We start from the raw sequence: 26,846 nt of genomic DNA, 5'->3' as shown, positions 1-26,846 counted from the left end.
TGCTAGAGGAGGGAAGTGAGACTGCAGTGACACCTCCTTACTTAGTGCCTGTGTTGTCCCATGTGCCATGTCCTCCCCCTGCCCTGAAGGCTAATATCAAGTTGTAGCAAGAGATAACTATCAGAACTTCAGATACTGCACAGCTCTATGATACTAACTGGATTACTTTCCAGATGCTTAAGCCAGTTGCAGTTCATATGGAAAACACATCACAGGGCTCCTTGGGAAGCTCAAATATCCAAAACACCTGCCTTCAGTCAAGTGTGGGCAAACTCACAAATGTAGCTGCCCAGAGATTTACCCAGAGGACGAGTTTCTTTTAGAGAACTGTACGTGAAACACCATGAAAAATCCCTATGCCATAAATTAATTTCTGATCCCAGGTACACAACCAGCAAGTTAGAAAATGCTTCTTTATCAAGAAAGTTAGGGAAGTACAGAACAGTGCTGTCATTACTTCTCCTACACTTCATTCTTGTTTCCTTTGTTGTACTTAAGGCCATAAATTAGAACCTAATTTCAGGAACAAAATTCATGAGGCCCTCTATTTCTAATAATCAACAAATACTGTGAACTAGGGAAAGGGAGCATGCATAACATAGATTCTTCTTACTTCAGATGATTTAACAATAACTGATCTGCACAATTACGAGATGTTAGGAGGCCTAAAAATAAGTGGAAAAGAAGAAAGAGAAACCTAACTGCTTCCATCATGGCTCTTAATACAAGACGAGAAAATTCATCCTAATGCATGGAAACTTCAAGAAAGGACATTGATGCTGCCAGGATGATGGGATTCAACCGTGTGGCCACAGCTAGCACAAGAAGCCAAAGGCAAGATAGGGCAAGGACTACAGGTAGGAGTGTCAAAAAATCAGATAGATCAGCTGTAGAAACACAGGCAATAAAAGAGGACCTGCACAGAGTGAGAGAAAACAGTTACCACTTAACTTTTTGGCAAGCTCCTGAAACCACACAGAATACCACCTATTGAAGTTGAAATCACTACTGCCTTGCAATTATTACTCTTATATCCTTTACTCTTTAGTTTCTTCTTGCCTTTAGGGATTGCTCTACCAATCTGAATTTAAAAACAAAAGATTAAAAAAAGAAAAGAACATCATCATCTACCTGGTACCAAGTAATAGGCAAGGAGTCATCATGAAACAAGAAGAAATGAGTCAGTTAAGAGACAGCTCTGGGAATAGTCAATGAGTGACATGCTTTAATCAAATCCCTTCACTGTAGTGTATCAAGAGTTAAGAACAGGTGAGGCAAGAAACACAGTTGCTTTCCCAGGTTTCTTGCAATAGGCAATACAAAGAGGATAAAGAGGAAAAGACACATTAGAGAATTTTCTATTTTCTAACACAGTGTTTCATGGCAATCTTACACTCTAAAGTGGCAATACAAAGAAATGTGAAAGAGGTAGATATGAATTTTAGCCAGCAAGTGAACATTACCACCCAGTGCTGAAAATAGGAAACCATGACCTATTCCAGATTTCCTTCTGTGTCAGGAGACAAAGATTTCTAGACTTCTAGATGGAAGAATGGGCATTCACCAGAGGGTGAAAGACAAAGGGACAACTTTTATTAAAACCCAGCTGCAAGTAGGCTTTTCCTCACACCCCATCAGTGCTGTAAATAATTCTTCCACCTCATTTCCACAAATACTATAAATTGAAGAACTTCACTGGAGAAAACCAAGAGATATATTTTATTAACTCTGACAACTACATAAGAGCACCTGAGAAGCTGCCATTACTCTTCCAAACCATGGCTTCAGCCTGTTACTTTCCCTCTGAAAGGGTTTTTGGACAGTGAGACACTATATCCCAGAGAAGTCTTGTAGTATTTACAGGAAAAACATATATTACTGATACACATCTTGTGACACACAGCCCAGGGAATATAGCATTGCCGTTTTGGGGGCTGACCTCTCCTAGGACAAGTAATTACACTTCAAACACGAAATGCTTCTATGAGAGGGAACATAGTAGGAAATTCAGTTCTGGAGTACATCCTGGCCAAAGAGTAAAAGTCTATTCTATAGTGCTAACTACGAACACATCTTATGTTTATTTTAAGGGCATCTAGGAGCTTCTGCACAGTGTGGCATCAGAAAACATACTATTAATCCCAGAACTTTTTTTCATCACTCCTGGCTAATGCAAAGTAACTTGCTGCATCATAAATCAACTCCATGTATCATTCTTATAGCTCAGAGGGTATGACAAAACCAATTTAATCTCAGTTTACCTGGCAAGCCTGTTTGTCCATGTTCTACACAGAAAATCCAGTAACATGAAGACCCTTGCTCCAAACTTCTTTTCAGATGGTCTCTTTCAGACCAAGATAAATTCACTATCTTAAGTCATCTGCTCAAGTGACAAACATTCCAAGCTACTCCAACACCTTCCTTCCCCCCATCCCCCAACCTGTTCTAGCAAAACCAGCATAATTTTGTGTCCTGCTTACTAGCTGGTGCTGATGACCACAAAAGATTTCTGCAAATTACAGAGAACTGTGATAGCTTAAGGGGACATACGAGTCCATTAAATCCTGCAGTATTTCACACAGAATAGGGACATTTTTACCTCAAAGATGAAATAAGCTTGAAATAAAAAGGCCAGCTCCCTGAATTAAAAAAATCCCTCCAACTGCTGTGAAGCAAAAAGAGCAATGCCTTTACCTGATTAGAATTGACAGAGATTGACTGAATCTTTCAGGGGATTAATGCGTTTGTCTTTCAAATCCCAAGACCCAGATTCTAATTCCATCACAAATAAAATGTCTGCTGTGATGGCACAGCCTGTAGTACAGTGCTCTCCTGGTAAGGTGGGAAAAGTTTTAGAGCAAACACTTAAAGTTGCACTCTATAGCAAAAATGAATCCAGCTTAGACCAAGGCATCTGCTAACATGTGCCTGATAGAAAATTACCATTATGTAAGGAAACAGGAGGAAATATGCATACACACAAGGCTTTCCTGTCATTTTCTGTATATACATTCTGGAGTTTCATCTTGCAAAGACAAAAACCAGAACTTACATCTATGTATTTATATGTGTGTATATATATTATATGTAAGTATTTATATTTTATATATATATATATATATATATATATATATAAAATAATTGAAATTTCCCTGAGGTATCTACCTGGGCAGGATGTAATTCTTTTTGTGGATAAATTAACAAGAAATACACACATAAACCCCTTTGATTTCTTCCTTCAAAGCAAGAAGAACAGTGAAAAGGACTGAATATCCTGCCTGGCAATGTCCAAAGACAACATAATTAACCTATACTGAAATATGGATGGCAAGTGAAGATGAATTTCAATAATTAAGGTTGCAGTGATGGTGTTCTAGCATTAAAAATCTCAAGAAACTTTCGAGAAACATACTGTAATTGTTTTAATATGCAAGCATTTCTGTTAAACACGGTTCAGCATTTTCTTTCTGATAGAGAAGATTTTAGATGGTTCAATTTCCTGCATTTTACTTAGCCTACCATCAATTTTTTTCTTTCCCTAAGAAGTACAAACTTTAAAAATAAATGAACAAATGCATAGTACAGTCACTTTGACATTCACCTAGAGAAATCCTGAAACAGTACAATGGTGATCATCTCTGCTTTTAAAATTAGTTTAAGAGAAAGCATTACATTACTAAAGCACATGATTTTTGCAATTCCCTGCGATCATGTTGGGTTCAAAATAACTACTTAGAAAAATCTTTATTTTAAGTTTAACATATGTATTTCTTAGCTATAAGGTCACTACTCACTAATTTATCTGGAGAGACTTTCAAAGTTATTAATAGCTATTGATACTATTCTCAGCGCAAAGACACTTACAGTGCCAATCCAGCACATCCATCTGTCCGATTACATTTCTAAAGAGACTGCAGAAAGGATGGTGAGCATTTAAAAGTGGTTCTGTGAGAGCTCTCTGCAGATCACCTTTATTTTAACAAACGTACTCTCAACGTCAACCTCAAGTTTAACAAAGATTTCCTTAATCAAGTCAATTTTTAACTCCACAATATAAGGAAGGCAAAGCAGTATTACCCAATTGGAGTACTATTCCATGAACCACAGTGTTTTAATTATCTAAGAATTTCCCACATCTTGTTAGTTTCACTACCACTATAACTGACATAATTACAAAATGAAAGAATGTATCATACTAAAAAACAAGTGAGAAAGATGACTTCACACACCTTAAAATGTTCACAAAGTTTTCACACTAGATTCCTTCAGTGATTTTAGTGCTTTAGTGCTCCCCTCCCTCCCCCTTTTCTTTCTGGCTACAGATAAATGCACAATATACTTCTCTCCAACATTTTTATTAGAAGTACTGGTTCAGTCATGTAAATATTTACAAGTGAATGTAAGATTCACTCTGGCTACACAACCACTGCAGACTGGATCCATTGAAAGTAAACTTGAATAAGCATCTACCTGATTATGCTGTAAAACTAAGTTACAGCATCAGAATAATTTAAAAGTAGATTTACTGTTAGCACTTTGTAGAAATTTCAAGAAAAAAGCTCAGTCTTTGACTAACATCTCAGAACAACAACAGCTAAAGCTATAAAATCAGCCTTTAAAACAGTGCACAACTGCATGGGCTGCACAGTTTGAGACTCGAGACTGATAATGAAGCAGCATTGTAGAGTGAAAACTGAGGGGCCATATATTTTTGATTGTGTATATAAGACTGAAAATCTACAGAATTAAAAAATTTCTATTCACTTACTATTATTTTAATAGAACTGTTCATATGGCCCCAAACAAATTTTTCTTTTAGGTTGTCATTGCTTGAATTAATTTACCTGCTTTGCTATTGATTATTCATTGCACAACTTGCATTCTAATCCTCAATTCATGGAAGTAGAGACTCATTAAAGTTGGAAAAGACCTTCAGGATCATCGAGTCCATCCTATGACTGAACATCATCATGTCAATTAAACCATAGCACCTAAGGGCCATGTCCAATCATTTCTTGAACACCTCCAGAGATGGTGACTCCACCACTTCCTGGGGCAGCCAATTCCAATGTCTAAACACCCCTCCAGTGAAGAAAGTTTTCCTGACATCCAACCTGAACCTCCCCACACACAGCTTGAGGCCATTTCCTCCTGTCCTGTTGCTAATAATCTGTTTCTAAAGTTGGTTTTTTTTTTTTTTTAATGAAAAATCCTGTAATAGTAGGTTGAAGCTATTTCATGAACGAAAATGCTAACCCTATAGCCTCATCCATGTTTCAGTCAAAAGAAAGATCCATGGCTTCTTAGGAGGGATTGTGCAGACTGATTGCTACAGGGAAGCAAAATTATTGGGACAAAAAAGAATGGCCAGTTTATGCTTCTTTCTTATCTATCATACTTGCAATGTCTGCAGTCTTTTGGCACTATGGGAATTTCTAAGGATTGACAGAGTCAAAGTTACCTGTACCTAACTCAGAAAGAATCTAGTGTCATCTACAAAGCAAAGGTCATGAAGCTTTCATTGACACATGTATAAGCTGAGCACTTTCTTAGAAGAATTTCCCATTTTAGTACAGGATATGTCTTTTCAGAGGCAGCAAGACCAGTAGAACATATAGCAGCTTGCTGTAAAATGTTAACTGGACCCATTGCATAGAGTTAGTTGCTCTCTACAGTCAAAGAAATTAGAATTAAACTTTTACTAGTTCATTACAATTTTCTTTCCTAGACCCATCATTTGTTTAGGTCAAGAACAAGAGGCATCAACATTTTATGGGAAAGCATTGTCGTTTTAACAAGCCATAAAACATAAAACTAAGGTGAAGAATAAGAGTATTCAGCCTCAAGCACAAGACCACATACCTTAAAAATCAAAACAATGAAACCCACATATTCTAAGTTTGCTGTACAAAATCCTGTTGGGGTCAGAAATGAGAGATGCCTGCCCCAAAATCAAGAGGACTACAAGGCAAGACTAAGAGGTACCAGTCATAACCAGTTGTGCCTCTGTTTTGAATTTCAGGGCATTGTCATTGACTGCTTAGTCTTCTTGAAAGCTGTATCCAGCAACATAAAATCAAAATGCCACACAGCTAAGAGCAACATTTCCTGCAGCTAACATGCATGTGTTTCATAAACTCCCATTGAAGTAACAGGAAGGCCTAATCCCAATTTGCTGTTAAAAGGCCAGATGTATTTTAACTAGCCTTCCCATTATTCTGACCAGCATTCTAGTCTTCTCAGTATTGCTATCACTAAGTCATTAATACCATATTGTCTTGGTGCCTATATACAGCAATCACATGAACACGTGTTTCAAGGCAAGGATAATAATGCAATTACTATGCAGTTCAGGACACAAGACAAGTTACCATCAAGTCCCAGGATTTTCAAGTTCAAAGAGACTACTTCTTGCTTAAATTATATTTGATTTATCTCCTCCATTGATTATGATTACTTGTGGGGACAGTACAAATGCTTTGCTTCAAGGAATAATAAAAATATAATCCTCACTGAAGCTTACACAAGATTTGCAAGATACAAGCCCTCGAGGCGTGAAGCATTCTTCTGGTTGCCAAATCTTTTCCAAACATCACAAATGCAAGGTGCATTCCCAGTGCTGTGATATCTGCATGCTTTTTCTTAAATATTTTAAGTTATGGAGTAAAAAGATGAAAGCAAACAAAATCCCCAACCCTACCACACAATGTAATTTTATAAACTTGTGGCAGACTTTATGAACCAGTCTATGTCTCTGTATTTCTAAAGCAATAAAAGTAACGCACAAAACACATCTCATGAAGCTTTTCTTCTACTGAAACTTTTATTCAAACCTTTGTGGTTTTTGCCAAAAATTTTTCAGAGTTCAGACTGGACCTGTCATAACTTCACACAAAAGTGCTGGGTTTTGGCACAATGAAAACAGTTGTAGGGGTATCAGTTAGCAGTAACACAAACACAGGATTTATCCACATTCAATGTTGCAATAGCAGATTAGTCTATTGGCCCACCCAGAGTTTTATAATGCTGAAGGGGATGATCTTAGGGTATGATGACCTTCTCCATAAACAGAATTGTTACTGGATTTCCTCAGTTTAAAAGTAAGTTCATTGAAAAATGTGAAAGATTATTAATATCAGGTCAATAATAACTCTGCAAGGTCTTTTCCACTGCGGAGTCAAGTGTTACATACTCAGCATACACGGGACAGTAAATTCAGCACTGATATGTGTCATGCTAATGTGCTACACTGGAAGGACAGTGATGCCTAACTACATAGCAGATGTAAGCAACTTACACTGCTGCTCTTGTAACATTTAGAGAGTTTTAAATGCAGTGCTTAAGCATGTATGAAAACCACCTATGGCAAGTGAAATCTACCTAAGAATAATACCAGAAAGCTACTGGAGAAAATTTGCAAGAAGCTGAACAGAAAGCTCTCTGATAAACTACTTGCTTTTCCTGTTTGCATTATCACAAGGATGCTCCTCATCACTTTGGTTTTACAGAAGGATGAATGAGATGAGAATTTTGTTTTGATTAAAAACTACAAAAGGAGTTACCGAAATGCATTAGCTCTTCAAAGTGCAGAGGCAGAAGTAAATTTACAGCTGTGAGATACATTAGGTCTTCTGTTAGCTTAACACAAATACATCAGTCAAAACCTCCAAGGAAAAACAAAATACTAAAACATTTAGAACCTAATTCCTCAATATCCCTTTAACATCAACAAAAGTGACAAATCAGGGGTGAGGAACCAAACACCAAAAAAAAAAAACCAAAACAAACTAATTTTGAAATTCTGATTTTCAAAATATGAAGTAAATGACAAAATGTTCTTAAACCAAAAATGATGAAAAGGATGATCAGTGCCCAAATCTTTAATTCACAAGTACATAGCAGCAAAATCATCAGTTTGGAAGCTACATAATATGTTCAAACAACTGCTACAGCTAAGTCTTTTCACTTCTACAGTTGCATTACCTTCCATGGTAACGTACGGCTCCCAAGCTTCCCTAATGGTTTCTGCAATAAAGTTTCTCAGTCTTGGTAAAAAATTCAGGGACCACTAAAATGGAGATTGGACAGAGCAGGAAAAAAAGCCCTGACCTAATTATCAAAGCATTCTGAGCTACTCTGTATGTATTTCTATTGCACACATCTGTTCCTGTAAACACTAAATATTAAACCACAGAAAATATGGAGTCTCCTATTTACAGCCCAGTCAGTTTAACTATTAACTATTTTCTTCTTTTCTTTATGCTAACTCAAACCATTTAAAAACAAGGTGTTACAATGATATTCTCAGAATAGAAAGACAAAATCACGTCAGAGGGAAGATTTGCTGGCTCAACAAAAAAAGGGAAAGACATGGGTTACAAATTCACTTCTTCTAAATGTTCCAGGAACATTTAGAAAACAATAAAACAATTTTTCTTGAGAGGAATCATGAAGATAATATCTATAAGCAGATAAAAAAAGAAAATAGAAGAACACCATAGTCAAGCATGTAAATTAAGCATAATATATGCAAGAGTTGGAGGATGAACACTTTTTAGATACAGCAGAAAGAAATAAGAGGAATAGGAAAATATGATGGAAACAAACCAAGCAGAACCAAGGGTTCATGATTTTGCTGAAACAGAGAGTGAAACTGGGGATGTGGTGGTTTGACCCCTGGCTGGAGGTCAGGTACCCAGCAAAGCTGCTCTATCACTCCCCTCTCAGCTGGACAGGGTGGAGAAAACAAAAAAAAGGCTCATGAGTAAGGACAGGGACAGGTCACAAACCTATTACTGTCATGGACAAAACAAATGTGACTTGGGGAAATTACAGTAATTTCATGATTAAAAGGCTTTTGACTAAAATTTTCCCTCGAACCCAGAAGTGTGCCTTATAGTCCGGTGCACCTTATCTGATGGACAAAGTTGCAAAATTTGCCAAACCGAAGTGTGAGCTGTGAGAGGAGCCGGCAGTGCTGGGGGCCCATGGCTGCTGGGTGAAGGTGGGCCCGGTGGCTCGTGGCTGCCGGGTTGAGGCGGGGCCTCGGTCAGCAACCGTGCAGGGTGAGCTGGGGGCGGAGCCTCGCTGCAAAAAAAAAGTGCGCCTTATAGTCCGGTGCGCCTTATCTGATCTACAAAGTTGCAAATTTTGCTGACTCCTGGGGGGTGTGCCTTATAGTCCAGTGCGCCTTATGGTCGTGAAATTACTGTACAGTAAATTCACGAATACAAGCCGCACTGACTATAAGCCGCATCTCTGGGTGTTGGCAAATATTTCGGTTTTTGTCCATAGATAAGCCGCACCTGAATATAAGCCGCTTTGTCGTTCGCAGCGAGGACCCGCGTGCAATTAGTAACAGAACCGCGGGAGGGCGGGGTTTACTGGCTGAGCTAAGGCTGTGCAGGCTCGGCCCGCTAGGGGCCGCTGACGGGGCCAGGTGGTCCAGCACGGTGCTGCAGCTCGGGGCCGGCCGCCGCTGCCTCTGGGCTCGGTCACCCCGGGTCGGCGCTGCCCCGCGGTGGCAGGCAGGGACGGAGCTTCCCCTGCTCCTACGGCAGCGGCGGCGGGCGGGGACGGAGCTTTCCCGCGCCCGTGGCGCCGGCGGCGGGCAGGGACGGAGTTTCCCTGCTCCTGCCGCGGCGGCGGCGGGCGGGGACAAAGCACCCCGTCGGCTCCCCGAGCCGCAGCAATGGCTGCGCGCGGCTCCCGTCGGCTCCCCGGGCCACAGCAATGGCTTGTGTGGGGCTCCTGTCGGCTCCCCGGGCCGCAGCAATGGCGGCGCGCGCTTCCCCCCACCTCCCCGGGCCGCAGCAATGGCGGCGCCGGCTTCCCCCCCCCTCCCCGGGCCGCAGCAATGGCGGCGCGGGCTTCCCCCCCCCCTCCCCGGGCCGCGGTAGGGGCGGCCCGGGTCCCCCCTCTCCTCCCCGAGCTGCAGCAATGGCGGCGCCGGGCCCCCCCCGTCTCTCCCCTGGGCTGTGGCAGAGGAGGAAAGAGAGCTCTCCCGCCTCTCTCCCCGCCCCCCGTGCTGCCTACAGGGAGCCAGGCTCCACCCGCGGTGCAACGGAGTAGCGATTTGTAACAATCGCAAAATACCGACTTTGCAGCTGCTCGGCTCAGCACTCTGGCAGGCACTTCTGAGGTTGTATTAGCCGCTCCTGATTATTAGCCGCATTTCCGGTTTAGGAGCAAAATCTTAGTCAAATTGGTGCGGCTTGTATTCGTGAAATTACTGTACTTGATTTTATTACCAATCAAAATCTGAGCTGTATAATGAGAAACAGAACAAACTTGAAAAGCACCTTTCTCCCCAACCCTCCCTCCTTCCCAGGCTTAACTTCACTCTTGATTCTCTAATTTCTCCCTGCCAGTGGCAATGAGAGACAGGGAATAAAGATTAGAGTCAGTTGTTTCTGATGTTCACATGTTGTTTCTAATGCTGCTTCTTCCTTAGGAGGAAGAGTCTTTCCCCTGCTCCAGCTTGGGGTCACTCCCCCAGGAGACAGTCCTCCATGAAATTCTCCAGCCTGAGTCCTTCTCACAGACTGCAGTTCTTCACAAACTGATCCAGTGTGGGATCCTTCCTGCCAGGAACTTGCTTCAGCACAGGCTTCCCATAGGGTCACAGCCCTTTTATGGCATCCACCTGCTCTGGTGTGAGGCTCCTCCACTTGCTGCAAATGGATCTCTGCAGCCCTATGGACCTCCACAGGCATTGGGGGCACAGGCACCTCACCATGGTCTTTCCCATGGCTGCAGGGGAATCTCTGCTCCAGCACCTGGAGCAACTCCTTGCCCTCCTTCCCTGACCTCCATGTCTGCAGAATGGTTTGTCTCACATATGCTCACTCTCTTCTCTGCCGCAATTATTTCTGTGCCATTTTAATTTTCCTCTTCTTAAGTATATTATTGTAAACTCACAGAATGGCCTGGTTTAGAAAGGGACATTAAGGATCACCCACTTCAAACAACTCTGTAAAGAACAGGGACATCTCCCACTACACTGGGTTGTTTAGAGCCCCATCCAACCTGGCTTTAAACATTCCCAGGGACAGAGTATCCACAGATTTTCTGGGCAACCTGTTCCAGCATCTCACCATCCTTAGAGTAAAGAATTTTTTTCTAAAATTTCTAATCTAAACCTCCACTCTTTCAGTTTGAAGCCATTTCCTCTATCTTCTCACTACATGCCCTTGTAAAAAAGTTTATTTCCATTTTTCTTGTAGGCTCCTTTTAGATACTGGAAGGACACAATTAGGTCACCCCAAAACCTTCTCTTTTCCAGGCTGAACAATTCCAATTCTCCTAGCCTTTCCTCATAGGAGAGGTGCTCCATCCCTCTAATCAACTTGGTGGCCCTGCTCTAGATTTGCTCCAATAAGTCATTGTCCTTTTTGTGCTGGGGATCCCAGTGATGGAAGCTGTACTCAAGGTAGGGTCTCACAAGAGTGGAGTAGAGGGACAGACTCACCTGCTGCAATATGCTGGCCATGCTGCTTTTGATGGTGTGATTGTCACAGAGATTTTACTGCTGTTACTGATTGGCTCAGCCTTGGCCAGCAGTGGGCCCATCTTGGAATGGGTTGGTATTGGCTCTGTTGGAGATGGAAGAAGCTTCTAGAATAGCTCCCCTAGTACCAAAATCTTGCCATGCAAACACCATACAAGGAAAGAATCCCACAGTACAAGCAGACACAATGCCACAGAGAGAGTGAACACTCCAGGACAGGAGTTAAGGATCAAACCACTGGAATTATTCAAGTAGCTGAAGAAAGAAGTGGAGTTGTGGGCACACAAGCAAAACAAAACCAAAAGCAATTAATGCCCACAAGGCACGTCACTATCATGTATCAAATGTAAACCAAACTGAGGTAGCTTATTCTCCCTCACCTTCCATGACAGAAAGGTAATCTAGCTCTTGCTTATCTTGAGATCCAAGTACACACAAAAGGAGTTAACACAAACCATGTTGCACTCTCTTCATCACAAGGCTTGCCTTGCAGCTACTTATTGCTTTGCCTACAAGCTAGGGTGCAGTACTCAAAACCCCAACAGGGCTAACACCTAAGTATTGCCAAGCCTGAATTTCAGAGCTGCCTTCATTTACATCCTTAACATTCCACAAGACTTTGAAGTTCATACACTCAGAAGCACTTGAGTTTGACAACACTGAGCACAGTTGTACCCACTTGTCACCACACAAGATCCAGTAACTGTGTTCAGCATCTACATCCTCCTAAATGAGGTGTCAGTCAGACAGTCCCACACAATGAGTTCCTTATGAAGTGCAATGGTAGCTCCAACTTGGTTTCCAAATACAGCCTGAGAAAGTGAAGCCTTGTCATATATTTACCAGTCAGAGAAGTCCTACCTTATGGATCAGATCTGTCCTTAAAATCACACCGTCACAGCTTCTGTGCTCCAGGAACACTCCACTCATACCAACACCCTTTAAAAGCCAAAGCTGTCATTCTTTTAATGGTCGATTCTTTTCAGATAAATGAACTCTCATTTGGATCCAGTTTCTTAGGCCATTCAGGCATTCATTCAACCCCACTTGCCTTACCTCAAAAAACTCTTCAGTACACACAACAGTCTCTTCTCCTCCCTCAGTCTTGCATCCTAGCAAATTCTTCCTCTTCAAGTCCTCCTCATTAAGTGTTTGGAGTATTGTCATTCATTCACCTTTTATCTAAATGCTCTCCTAATCCATTTGAATCAAGTAACTCCAAAAACCTGTCTGGACTGGCAGAGGAAAGAGTGGAGTCTTGCCTCACCCACTCCTCATGACTCCTGATCTACGACACCTTTAAAGGAACTACATTCTATGTTCCCTAAGCTTCCTCTGCTACCTGTCCTTATGCAGCCTTTGACACTCTTCCCTGGTTGCACAGGACAGCACAGCACAGCTGCCCTGAATACAACCTCTTCTGGTCGTTCAGATCTACAACCACAGCCCTGTGGCTACATGCCTCTTCACCCTGAGCACAGCATAAATGCAGGGTGACAGCTACCAACACTTCTGGGCAAAGTACTCCAAGTAGAGACAGCTACCTATGAACAAGAGTTCAGCCACTTCAATCTATATAACCAGTGGAGTCTCCAGGATAACTTACAAGTGCTTCATGCCAAGGGTATTTCAACTGCTCAATACTTCTTCACCTCTGGGTGCAGTATGGGGCTCCAGGATCACATACTGATTTACACCTCATGATGCCTCAGCTGAAAAACATGATTTGCTGAGAGCTCCCCAACAGCAATTTACCATGTATTGATATACAGCCATTTCCGAATCTTTTCTCATGGATTCCCCTTTAAGTGCATTCAACTTATTTCCTTCAAAGATTTCAAGACATACTACCTACACAGTTTCAGAATGAATTTTCAAACATTCAGTTGTGCTCTTGTCATTTTGTCTACATGTTTCCTTTTCCTTCTGGAATATTCTGATGAGTGTTCAAACAGAAGTTTGTATCACATTCTTGCTGATGCTCTTTGAAGGTTTTTTTCTGTTTCATTTCTTTGCTGGAGCTGAGATTTGCATATCATCCCTACAACTTCCCCTCCTTCATTTCAGGAAAGAGAAGTCTTCCACTCATAATTCAGCTTCTCATCCATAGAGTTTATTTTGTTTGATGCTACTCCCTCATGACCAAGGTCTTGAAACTAAGTGACCCAAGATCTCTAAGCAGACATTTCCCCTTCACTAATGTACTTCTCTGAATGATGTTTCCCTTTCCAAAAATGCTTGGTATCGGTGTAGTTCTGATTATGTCTTTTGTGTTGTACAATCTGATAAAATCTCCTGATGATGAAATACAGGGTAGAATTTCCCTCAAACACTCAGCAAGTTACCTTCAATACCAAGCATTATTTTTTTCCACTAATAAATCCCCTCCCTTCACTAACTGGCAATTAAATGTCAAATGAATCAAGTAGACTGTGATGCTCCTGTTGCTCAGTTTAGTTGACAGCAGTCTCATATGATCTAGGCATTAACATTCTTTACTTCCATAATCAGTTTCTCCAAGTGTTTCTGCCATAAGCCAGCCTAGTTAGATAGCTTTTCCATTTCCAGTGTGTTTCTCCCTGTCTAATCCTTGTGTTTTACCCAGTCATGGCCACAGATTGAAAAAAATTGTTCCCTTGAGAAGAAAATTGTATCTGTAAGACAAGTATTGTGCCAAATCACCAACTCTGATGCTTAGCCAGCACTCTGAAAGTCTAGGAACATGCTCTGCTTTGTTTCTGTGAAACAGACTTCTTGATCTCACCCTTCATTCTCTTTCTCCATCATCACCCTCTGAAGCACTTTCACTGGGATTCTAATTGCCTCTAGTTTTGGCACAAATCCTCAGCTACAAGGGACTGCTTGCACTCAGAGTGTTCTGCTAAGCACCCCAGTGAACTTTTCTCAAGTATTATCACTTAGGATCCTTTGGTCATACTTGGGTTCTCCATGGGGGAAGGTACAAGGGAAAAAGAAATGTGTTTTATTCTGGTTCTGTTCCCTGGACTGAAAAAGAAAATGAACCTGAAATTCTTGGACAATTTTAAATTAGTCTCAAGATCCCTAACAAAAGTGTTCATGGCAATCAGTGTTGTCAAGGAAGCTTCTCCACTGGTTCACTTTTTGGGCAACCAGTTTTAAGTTTCCCATCTTCTCCATCCTCACTGCCTTACAAGACTGACTCAACTGATAAAAGCTACAATTGATGCTGCTCCTGAACAGGATGCTATGTTAAAGTGAAAGTTTGCATCTCTCTCCTTTCCTACTGATGGAAAAAGTCTGTAATCTTATTAACTGCAACAGCTGTAAATAGTTGCTGTTCCAAAGCAGTCCCACGTGGCCTCGGATGGCCCTGCCTCCTTTATACTCTTGAGCACCAAGAACAATCATTCCCACTCAAAGTCAGTAAAGTCTTCTATTCCTTAGGTCAGTACATTAAAATTAAGTAGCTCCTCTAAATAAAACTTTTTGTGCAGTGTTTCACAAGTCTTCTTTTCAAGTCAGTCTCTTACTCCCCCTCCCCAAATGACAATGGTCTCTTCACCCATGTTTTGAGATTTCCACACTCTTCTTTCCTGGGTTGTGTCCTGAGTTATTCATCTTAATAGTTCTCCTGGACTCAGCCTGGAACCTCCCTTTAAGTCACTTGCTCAGTCATCTAATCATACCCTTAATCCTTCCTGGCAAATCCAACCCCAACCAGCTACTCGAGCTGAGAGAAAGAAGGAAGCCCTGCCCTAGCAATTACATGGAGCTGGTCCCATGCCCTTACAGAAATAAGGGCATGGAATTCCTAGATCATATTTCCTGATAGTAACTGTTCCTCCGACCACCTTTTTTATCCCCTTGATGACCGCTAAGAATATATTTTTGACCCTTCTATTTCTTCTTGAAGTCTTTGGCTTCCTAAATTACGTCCTTCAGCCTTCTAGGTGACTATATGGTTACAATGGATTTTGGGCTTTCATGAAAGGGGTCTGAAAAGTAGTCAAGGGAGGAGAGAAAAAAAAAAAAAAACGTAGTTTTTCAAGCATTAAGCTAAAGCTGAAAATGTATTTGATAATTTATATGGGGAAAAAGTCACAGAACACTGCTATTATTCCCAAATGCAAGAATTAAAAAACCAAAACCACAAACAAATCAGCTTTAGACAGCATGCTTAATGCTAAAAGAAATTGTAACATCAACTCAAAATCCATTTAGGCTCATGATACATTTGGTCTTTTGGGGTTTTTTTGGTCTCATAAAAGGTCAGTTGATTTTTAAATAGCACAAAGCAGGGGAGGAAAATGATCAGGTCTTTAATGTGTGAAAATAAAGCAGCACAAGACTCAGTGGGATGTTCTGGCACAGTGCTACACAGGTCTCATCACAGGAGTCCGAGGTAGCAGGAGAAAACACCTGCTGACAGGACAATCCTGCTGAATACAGAGAACAGAGCTAAAGACACACAGGTGTTCAATAAAAAATGGAAGTGGGAACTGGAGAGAATAAGTGTAGGAGTAGTAGTGGGAATAAAATTTCTTCACATTTTGTTGTGTAATTTTGCTGTGTAGTAGTGTTTCAGTATGATTTATTGTGTAACGCTATTGCATAGCATCATTTGTTGAGCAACTTTGCTGCGTGGTATAGTTTTTTATTTAATGATATTGAACATTAGGCAATGGTCTTGCATGCCATAATTTGTGTTTTCTGTTGAGCAACATCACTGTCATAGCTCTTAACACAAAGGTGAATTGCATGAATTCATAACAGTGCTGAATTCACAATTTTAACATATCATAAAATGGTTCCAAGGGACCTTAAAGATCGCCTACTTCCAACTATCCTGCCATGGCCAGAGACATCTTCCACTAGAATTTCAGCGCCCCATTCAACCCGACCTTGAACAATTCCAGGGATAGGGCATCCACAAGTTCTCTAGGCAACCTGTTCCTGTGCCTCATCACCCTTGCATGAGAGAATTTTTTCCTAATAATATCTAATCTAAACCCACTCTTTCAGTCTGAAGCCATTACCTTGTCCTATCATTACATGCCCAGGTAAAAGGTCCCTCTCCTGCTCTCTTGTCACCACCCCCTTCAGGTGCCGGAAGGATGCTCTATGTTCACTCAGAGATGGCAAATGGAGACAATTATTTTTGTCTGAACAAAGAAACATGCAGAAAAGCAGCAAACTGAGCAGGTGTTTTTGCAGGGCTTAGGGCATTGAAAAGTATTTCACTGAACAGCCACACAGCATTGCCTCATGAATTACACTTTCTTATCCTGAGCTACCTTGTAACCACAATGTGACATATTACGTTTCCCTACCTGACTGTAAAAACTACTGGAGACCCTTGTTTCACATACTACTGGGTATAAATAAGAACTTAATGTGTTTTTCACGTGACTTAGGCTCTACCCAAAATAGCCTTGCAGGGACCTGCTGTAATCTAAAATCTGAATAAGAAACTCTCCACAAAATAGGACTGATTACTTCATTGCAATGGAATCCTGCTTTAACAATAATGCCACCAAACTTAAAGCAAAAATTTAGATTTTTCCATTAGTAAATCAGTAAGGCTTACACATATTTTGGGGGCAATAACAATGTCATCCTACTACTGCTTAATATCCTTCAAAGAAGCAGAAGAAAAAAGTTTGCTCTATGGGTATTATCACTGTCAGTTACTTATTGTTACATTCTTTATATTTACTTTTTTCCTCTGATAATTTTTTGCTTACGATGGACAGGGTCTATTGACAGACTTAAATGACATGTTTGAAATTCAGGATATATATCAGAACGTGAAGTATTTTTTTCAAATAAATGAAGTAAACCTTAAGGTTATCAACTCTGTACCCATATCTATTTTTATATCCATCTGAAAATGCTATCAGTTGACTAGAATAGCATCTCTTTCATTCATTACCTGGCAGTCTACGAACAATTGTACGTTGCAAGAGTCAGAGAAAGAGAGCAAACACTGGTAGATTACAATGCAGTGCTGCTGCAAGCATTTTTATTTGCTCTCATATTCTGGCAGTTTTTAAAAACAGAAGAGAAAACTATGCATGCAGGTTCATTTTTTAAAATATTACAAAACACTGAAGTTATGGGAAGGCAAATTGTGAAAAAAAAGTGAGCTCCTTCCATCCATAACACAAGATTAATTTATTATCTGACAGATGGCAGAAGGGAGGGGGGTGGAAAAGCAAAGACTGCTGATGCAGTGAGCTTCCCGTCTGTAACGAAGGCCCCACTTTCCCACTTATCCCACTGCCACGGAATACATCCACAGTTGCATGCACTCCAGTTTTTCTCTGTGTCTTTCAAAACAGCTAAACCTCATCGCTGTGTGGACAACGACAAAAAGAAGAAAACATCCAGAGGAGTAAACGATCCTTCTGCCAGCTGCCCGTGACCACTCACAATAGCAACTGTGAAAGCTGCGACTCCTTTCATTTGACACACGAGACAGAACCATTCACGCTGACCAATAACGCTTCCAGAGCTACCGGTCACTGCAGCAAGGTACCACCTCTTTGCCGTCCCAGCACCGAGAGCTGCTTTTGCACATTTCTCCACACATATTCCAAGAGCTTTACTCTTCCTTCAGCATCTGCCACATTGCAGTCGTGGAGTGCCAATACAGGAGTGGAGCATATTGAAAACGGAAAACAGCAGAACTGACCCAAACACATTTAATATAAAATGAAAAGCTGCTGCACTGGCGGTAACAACCATTTCCTCATTTCTTTTCTGAATTCCACGCGATGCCGACGCGGGGCTCCCACCTGACGCAGAAGCCAAGGACCGCCTGAGCTCCGGCACGATTTACCGGAGGGCCTGGCTTACCTCCGACATCAGATCCCCGTATGACCACCCCAAGGCACGCCGCGGTGGCAGAGAACCGGAGGAACCACGGCCCTGGGAAGCGGATTTCGCTACGTCCACCCGCGGGCGCCGGGGGGACGCGCTCACCTTGCCGCGGATCGATGCCCCGCGCACCCCGCGCCGCTGCACGGGATTATGGCAGATAAACAAACAGCGCGCCGAGCGCGCCCGGAGGGGCGAGGAGGGCAGGCGGGAGCGGGGGGGTCTGGCTCCCGCCGCGGCCCCATCCCGCGGATCCGGAGCGCGCTCCGCGTCTCCCGGGAGACGGAGCCATTTTGAGCCGCTGCGCATCAGCGGCAGCGGGCGGGGGGCGCCGGGCACGGCGATGGCGGGGCCGCGGCCGCCCTGGCGCGTTACCTCGGATGCTCCAGGTCCAGCGGTAGAACTCGAGGGTGTCGTTCACCACGCTGGACACCAGGCCCATGGCGCTGGGGGGCTCGGCGGCGGCGGCACCCATGGTGAGCAGCAGCAGCAGCGGCGGAGCCGGCAGACCTATCTCGGCGCGTGCGTCCGTGCCTCTGCGCCGGGGCTGCTGCTGCTGCTGCCCCTTCTACAGCCGGGGATGTGATTTAAATCTCTATCTCTCCGTATCTTCCCTCCAGACTCCGCCTCGCTCCCGTCACCGGCTCCCGTGCCCCGCGGGCAGGGCGGAGGGCGCGGAGGCGGGGGGCGGCGCGGCGGCGGCCGCGGCTCCGCAGCTGCTCGGTGCCGCTCGGTGCTGCCGGCTCGCTCGGTGCAGCGCCCGGCGCGGTGCGGGGCGGTCACGTGGCCCCGGCCCGCTGCCCCCGGCGGCGCCCGCGGCCCCACGGCCCGGCTCGGCCGCGCAGGCGCCCGCGGGCCCGGCCCGGGCAGGTGCGGGGACCCCGCTGCTCCTCCTCCTCCCTGGGAGGCGAGGAGGCGCTTATTCTCTCAGCCTGGCTTTTTATGTTCAGATAGGATTTATTTTATTTTTGGTTTTCATCGGGGGGGCGGGGGGATTAATATTTTGAGCCAACTCCTGTTTCCTTTCTTTCTTCTCTCTTTGTAGCAGTTTGGATTTTTCTTCTCTCTTCCCCTGCTGCTACCCCTTGACAAACACGCTGAGGGTCCGGCGTGAGCGGTGCTGGCGTTACCTCGGTCTGTGCGTACCGAGGCTCTTGTGCTGCTCTCAGGAGCCTCCGCTAAGATCCCTTCTCCTCCCAGTAACACCAGCGACCGCAGCGGGACCTCGCTACCTCCCTGCCCCACCACCTGGTGGCACCTCCCTGGCCAGCCTGCTCCAGGCGCCCTTCGCACACCTCCCCTTGTCTCCTGGACCAAGGCCTTTATGGTCGCTTCATGGAGCAGAGAGATTCAGCTGCCCGGAGTGTTGCTGGGTGCTGCAGGAGAAGCATCCATTCTGCACCCTGTGTTTCAGTCCCAGCAAACCCTCGTCCCAGCTGCTCCTCACACCCTTTGCTTCTTATCTCCTCCTTGACAGCTTGTCTGTCCCATGATCTTGCATGGTGCAGATGGCTACATGACACCCTTGGGAGCGAGAGGCAGGAGGGGACCTGCTCCACCCAAGCTGCAAGCTTTCCTTCTAGCAGGCAGCAGATCAGATGGTGTCTGCTGCTCCCTCCTCCAGTGCAGCAGCACCTCTGTCACTTGTCACTTGGTCTTGGTGAGCACAGCTCGCACTCCTCCTCCAGGGTGAGTCACCTCCGGCTCAGCTCCCGCACTGCTCTGGCTGCTGCGATCCCAACCCTATAGACAGGAGAGGCACACTGACCATCACTACTTACTCCACTGGAAGCAGAGTCACTGCACCAGGCATTTGGCAGTAGGGATCACCTATGCTGGGAAAAGGAAGAGAAGCTATGTCAAGACTTGGAGGCCTTGATGAACAGGGAAGTCCAACTTATCCCAACGCTGGCTGAAAGTTGGAGCGAAGTGAGGTTATCACATGTGGATGTATGGACAGCCGCTACTTCTCTCACATGAGAAGAGTCAATCAAAATTCTTCATGAATTACAGTGACTTGAATTATGCCTTGTTTTGGTGGCAGAAGGTCTGGTGAGAGCTCTGCAGTGGATTTGTCACTGGGTAGGGCAAGGTGAACACCAACTTGCTTCTCAAATTGCCGGCAGACAGTGTAGCGTTAGCTGTGTTTCCTGTGCCTCCAATAGGAGAAACCACTGGAGTGTATTGTTGGACATTTAGTATCTTGATATGTGGTTAGCATTGTCTAAAGCACAGCTTCAGAACTTTCGGTAACATTATCATTTAAATCAAAAGGAAACCAGGAGATTGAGTCATAATCCTCAAATTGGTATGTGGCCATTTGTGTTGGCCATAGCTTGAAACAGAACTCTGCTGAGTGAATCAACATGACAAAGGTTCACACTCCTCTGCCCTGTTGGGCAAGATGGGGACTTAGGAGAGTGCCACCAACACTAGGAGTGAAGATGCACAGTCTACCAAAGAACGAAAAAGGAAAAAGACATATTACCAATATGAATACATATTTCTGTTAATAATTATATTATAGTCTACATATACTTACTTCTTTATTAGAATGCCTATTTATTCTGTGGAAGTCCTTTTTGCACACCAATAATTATTGCTTATAAAATGTTTATATCATCCAATTTACTGTTTCAGCTATTTCCAATTAGGTAATTTTTCTTGATGGCAATGAAATCCTTTATATTAGCAATATGACTGTACATAGATAATTTTACAGAGCCATTATGGCTTGAGAGGAGCCACAGCTGAGTGCAGAGTTTGGACAACAGGGAGAAGACTAACTATCTAACCAGAGTAATTTCCTCTTTGACATTGCTTTGACAGTGCTTTGACATTGCCTTTAAAAAGTATGCTGAAATTTTCATTAGTTTAAGTTGTAACCTGAAAATATGCGGATGTGCTTAGGTCTGTGTCTGTATTCCAAGCATATCCCAGTTAGTTTTCCACATTTGTGCATCCAGCAGGATATGCTGCCTTAAGAGTGCTGAGACCATGTCTTCTACTTAAAGAGAGCAGAAGTAGGAAGATATTCAAAGGCATAGTATCAAAATATCATCCAAGGAAATCTCCAGTACAGTAATCAGAAAATGATGATCTTTCAATATCATTAGTTAGCGTTGACATCTTCTGCTTGGTAATCTACATGTTCTTAAAACCTGGACATCTCAGATGGGTAAATTTCTGCCAGGAAAAGGCAGATCTGTGGCACCTGATCCCAGAGGAACACACAGAGTCCCAGCTGTGCTCCAGCCATTTGCCCAGTGCTCCAGGGTGCTTGTGCTGGCAGCAGGCAATTGTGCGCTTTGGGAAGGGTGCAGAAGGTAACAGGAAGTTGTAGGACAGGTGGCTCTAGGAAGGTCTCCTCCCAGTTCCCATTCCAGATACAAACCATTGGTATTTCTTCCAGATATTTTTGTACAAAACCCCCAATGATGTCTCATTTCAGAACTGTTTCAAGTCATTTTCTGCCTCTTCGTGAAATAAACAAATAGGATGGAAATGTTACAAGTTCCCCATGATTAGTACCTTTAGTCATGCTTGTAAAAACACATTTATTCATTAATTTTAGTGGAGTATACGCTAGCATAATGATTGATGAATCAGCAGATGCTTCTGCACTAGTTGAAAGTATTCCCACTCAGGTTTTGCTTTAGGTTAGCAATGAAATTGCTGTAAGGGGAAAATGTAATGCAGGTATATTTGGTAATATTTACGAGGTGTAGTAGGAAGAAAGAAGTCAGAGTTTTGTATGTTGCCAACAGTGAGCCCTCCAGGCAGCTCAACAAAAGACAAAAACAGCAGTAAAAGAACTCTGCCTTGCTACAAAAAAAATCACCACAACCAGGAACTTACCTGATGGGAAAGCATAAAATTGCTTGAATCAACACATTTTACAGATCTAAATGTCGCATGCTGTGGTAAGGGACAACCTATTCACTTATCAGTAAAGGAGGCATATAAAGTCTTATGTGTGTTGAGCATGATCAAATTTAAATGTTGAAAATACGTTTAATTTTAGAAATGTGTTTTGATTAATTACTGAATTCTCATATTTTTAAAATTTGATTCCATCAATGTCTTAGGAGGGAAAATGATTAAATAAATTAGCACATTAATTTGCAATGGATGGGATTTTCTTGCACAGCCTGTCCGATTGATATGCTCCTTGCATTAAAACTTCCAAGTTGATATGCCTTATAAAGACTGCTAGCTGAGCAAAAAAAAAGCTAATTTGATCTTTGAATCAAAAAGTACAGGCTCAAGTGTGTTCATGTACAATAGTACAATTGCTATCTGCTTCAATAGAGAGGCTGATTTAAGGCAGGCTTATACTATAAAAGCTTAAAAGAAGCTGTTCTCATACAACCATAATTTTTAAAAATAATAACATTTAAACCAACAATGTGTCTTTCAGCACTAATTAATTTTTTTGTTTATTACGTAACACACTCTTAATTCCATAGTTTGAGGTGGGGTAACTGCGCACAGGTATTCCATACCACAGAATGTCTTTCATAGGATCTGAAACAGATCCTGCTTTTTGTTTTCTAAACCATCTGCTAGATGTCATCTGTTCTTTCATACATTTAACTGCATCAAAAGAATTTTTTTCCAAACCAATTATATTGGAGTGATGCATCAGAAAGTGTCCAGAGATGCAAATGCTCAGTGCAGGCTTTAGCCAGAACTTACCTTTGATGTAAGTTCCCGCAAGGTTCCACCTCACTGTTGTCACCAGCATTGAATTGGATTTCTCGTATGTGTCCAACTTCATTTTTGAACATCAGTCATATATACTGTGGTTCTCACAGAAATATGAGAATTAAAGTATGTTTAATATCCTGGTTTAGATGGTCAAGGGCCAGATTGAGCACACCCAGTGAAGTAAATGCAAGTTTTGTTTCCAAAGGGCTCTCTACACTTATTGACATTTCCTCTTCATCTTTCTGAATAAAAATTTGGTGCCAAGAAGAAGATGTGGGAAGTGGTGGGCAGCTTTCTCCCAAGCTATATCAGGCTTTACTCTCAAGTAAATATAACTGTGGTTTGACTCAGGATCATTATATTTAGAGATTTTTTTCTAAATTGTAGAACTAACCCTATTTACTGCAGTCCAGGCAGAGACTAGAAGTGTTGGCCTGCAGTGCTGGGCTGCATTCTGCTGAAACTGCTGCTGTTTAGCACTGGTTCAGAAGAGGTGCCATTAGTTCAGTGTTTCCCAGCACCATTCTGAGAGATTAATTTATAATTTATTCCTGTGTGGGAGATGTCACTAACCATGAAGCTAATGTGCATATCCAGTATATGAGATGTGTTGTGTACCCAGCAGGTACACATACATTCATAGCTTTACCTGCATTTCAGCTTCCTTTTAAAAATGAGTGTTCAACAGACATGAGGATGATAAAAACCTGCATATATACTATCTCACTCTGCCTCAATGATACTTTTCTTACATGGTTTCTCATACTTTTACACAGCTAAGATTTTTATCTGCAGTGATATCTGTCACAGCATCTATCATTTGTGAGGTGTGGCAAGCACGCTTTTGCAATGAGGGCTTCATATGTGTACATGCTGGAGAAGGACGATGCTAAACTATGGGCTGATGTTTTGAAGGCACTGTGTTGAAATGACAGCAACATGTATAGTCAGATCTGCAGCAAGTCGCTAACTACCAAATCCAGCCTTTTCCATAGGTGTGTGTCACTGCTACTGCACCCACTTCACTGGGTGTGTCAGCCTCCTGAAGGCGTGTGGCTGTTTGTAGGGATGATCTTGCACCTTTGCTTCTGCACTAGTAATGGCCTGAAATGTAGGGCACAGTCCCCTGCAGAAGCTGCTTATAGCAATGTAGTCGGTGGAAGGGCGTTGGTTACGCAAGCTGGGTGCCATTGTGCTCTCTCTGGCTGTAGCTGTGTGAGCATGGGTGGTAACGATGGTGCTGCCCATACCCTTTATCTATGTGGTGTGTGGAGGACAAAATTGTGGTAAAGGAGTTGCATAAAGGCTGTGTCAGCCCCTGGGCCTCTGAACTGGTGTGACCTGGCATACCTCTGCCTTTCACGCTGCCAGGGGGATGCACTGTGGAGCTGCACAGTCTGGATGGACAGCCTGAGTGCCAGTCCTTATTATAGGCTTGTTGTCTTATCCTCAGAAAATCATGTGAAAGTATTTGCCACAGGCTTACACATTTTATAAACAGTAGGTTAGCCACATAGCCCTACTGAGGTAATCTGGCATTATTAATTTCATTTTATGTATGGGGAAACCAAGCCTAGAGAAAAGTGATGCCAGTTCCAGCCGTTTGGAATGGAATAGAGCAGAAATTTTTGGCATGTCCCTTAAACTACTGTGTCTTGGCCACAACCTGGTATAAACCCATGGTTCACTGGTCTTTCCAGTGCCATATGCAGGCATGGGCATGAGCCTCAGGACACTACTTGGAAAGAACCTTAAGCTCCACCAAGTAGTTGAAGGCAAGACAGACACATATAAAACATAACACTTCCTATGCTTGTATAGCGAAATTCCAAATTTCTTACTAAACATAAGAGAGCTTTTGCTCTAAATTTTGTGCAGTGACTGCTGTAATTCTTTTAGTTGTCAGGATGCGCAGTAGAAAATTTTGTAGTAGTTGTGTGTGTGTCTCTGTGTGTGTGTGTGTGTGTGTGTGTGTGTGTGTGTGTAAGTAAGACAATGGTGTTTCAAGAGAAAAAGCAAGAGCAGAAAAAGATAGTAGAACACATGAATATTCAGTTGTTGAAATCAGAAATACAGTCATTACCTTGTAAAGGACCTTAAAATCATCTTCTACCACATCCTGCTCACACTCAGCCCAAGCTGCCATGCATTTATCTGTCCTGCCTGGGGATAGGCAGGGAAATCCCCAGGGAGGGCTGCTCTGCAGGCATACCGTGCTTCCTGCTGTGATTTGCACTGCCCATTACAGGGTGTTGTGGCACTGGGCTTGGTGTTAGCCTCTGAGCCATCCATTCTTAGCGCAAGAGGCAATTAATACTCAGGAAGATTTTACCAGGATTACAAAGCTCTGGTGGGAATGAAGTCACCTGTCCCCAAGGTAAGAGTCACAGCTCTACGTGGCAGATAAACGGACTCCCACAGGGGAAGCTGACACCTTAAACTGTCGTGGTTTTTAAAAGATAATTACTGCATATGAGTAGGTACACAAAATAAGCACATTTTATCTGTGTGCACATTTTATCTGTGTGCACATTTTATGAACTCTGCATCTACCCACAAATCTTTATTTTGCCTCAGGTCTTGTCTCAAAATATTAGGTCTTATCTATGTAATGGAGCAGGATGCTTAAACCCAAAACTGGGAAGCCTGACATTGGAAGAGAATCTATCTGTTAGAGGCAATATTAAAGTATGTCCAAATGACAAAGGCCAGTCAGATACTGTAATACCTGCCAAAAAATCACAAGTAATGAGAGGCTCATGGACACAAAAGGATAGCACTGTATCTGTATTTCAAGAGTTCATGAATCAATACTTGGAACAGATCTTGTGTAAATGAAAAGGACTCCGCTGAATTCAGTAGAGTTTTATGGACACCTATTTTATACTGTTTACAGCAGAATCACCAAGAGAAGTATACTACTTGCCTTTTCATTGGGAAAGTGGTCAATGTGAGAAAGGCCAAGAATGCTGGATTATAAGATTACAATAAAAAGTTTACAGTAGTGTACTCTGAGAATCAATTTCAATTATATGTCAAGATGAAAAAAAAAATATTCTTTTAAAATAAGCTTGTTGAATAATAAAATTTGGTTTTATTTCTGCCTAGCTGATTCTAATAACAAGAGAACCAGGATTGTTTGGTCTAGACCTAGTAAGCCATGAGATTTGAAGAAGGAAAGCAAGAGGCAAGAACTGATATCAACTCAGAACTTAAAAGAAGAGGACTTCAGGGAGATTATTGTTGTGGAAGTTCCCAGGAGCTGCTCCTTTGGAAGAAAAAGCCCAGGAGAGTGAGTCTCAAACCATGAGAAATATCAACTTCTGTCTGCAGGACATGATGCAGATGTGAGGTGGCCAGACTATCTGAATGGGGAACTCCTGACAGGGCTTACGTAGGAAAAAGGGATCCTATGGGACAGAGAAGAAGGCATGGGCTGCTCAGGATAAATACAGAAGGAATGCCCAAGTCTGAACTGACTAAATTAAGAAAACCAAGGACTAGCCAGAGTAAAACTTGCTGAAGTACATGAAGGAAGCAGCAAGAGGAAGAATAAGGCCCAGTGAACAGGTAGTAATGAAGGAGTCAAAAAGGTGGAGGTTTTTACATCCCAGTTTTTATTGGCAAAATTTGTTCTCCATATGTTTGGTGGAGTATTAGAGGAAGACTGAGTTAGGGATTACTCAAGCAACTTGAACACAGAGCCAAGTAGGAAGCCTGACTCATATCACTGCAAGGCTGTTCCCTACCTCTTCAAGGGGTTACA

The 26,846-nt window shown here is 42.8% G+C and overlaps 1 protein-coding gene and 1 long non-coding RNA gene across 3 annotated transcripts in view; one reads left to right on the top strand and one right to left on the bottom strand.

The window, feature by feature from the left end:
• Positions 1 to 19,062, bottom strand: part of ELOVL4 (ELOVL fatty acid elongase 4) — a 37,598-nt gene extending 18,536 nt beyond the window's left edge. Inside the window, exon 1 of one of the 2 annotated variants that reach the window (XM_033054059.2) lies at positions 18,746 to 19,062. In XM_033054059.2, the coding sequence (XP_032909950.1) occupies positions 18,746 to 18,845 (100 nt within the window). In that variant the 5' untranslated portion in view covers positions 18,846 to 19,062. Of the gene's footprint in view, positions 1 to 18,475; positions 18,688 to 18,745 lie in introns of those variants that run through there. The other variant, XM_033054060.2, reaches the window with a different exon arrangement.
• Positions 18,760 to 25,934, top strand: LOC116993468. Its single transcript, XR_004417301.2, has 2 exons — positions 18,760 to 18,846; positions 19,416 to 25,934. It is a non-coding gene; the product is annotated as an uncharacterized LOC116993468 (long non-coding RNA).
• The last annotated feature ends 912 nt before the right edge of the window (positions 25,935 to 26,846 follow it).

Source organism: Catharus ustulatus, chromosome 3 (genome assembly GCF_009819885.2).
Source record: "Catharus ustulatus isolate bCatUst1 chromosome 3, bCatUst1.pri.v2, whole genome shotgun sequence".
Lineage (NCBI taxonomy): Eukaryota > Metazoa > Chordata > Aves > Passeriformes > Turdidae > Catharus > Catharus ustulatus.
Note: the sequence above shows the minus strand (reverse complement) of the source record. Positions and strands in the feature narration are given on the sequence as shown.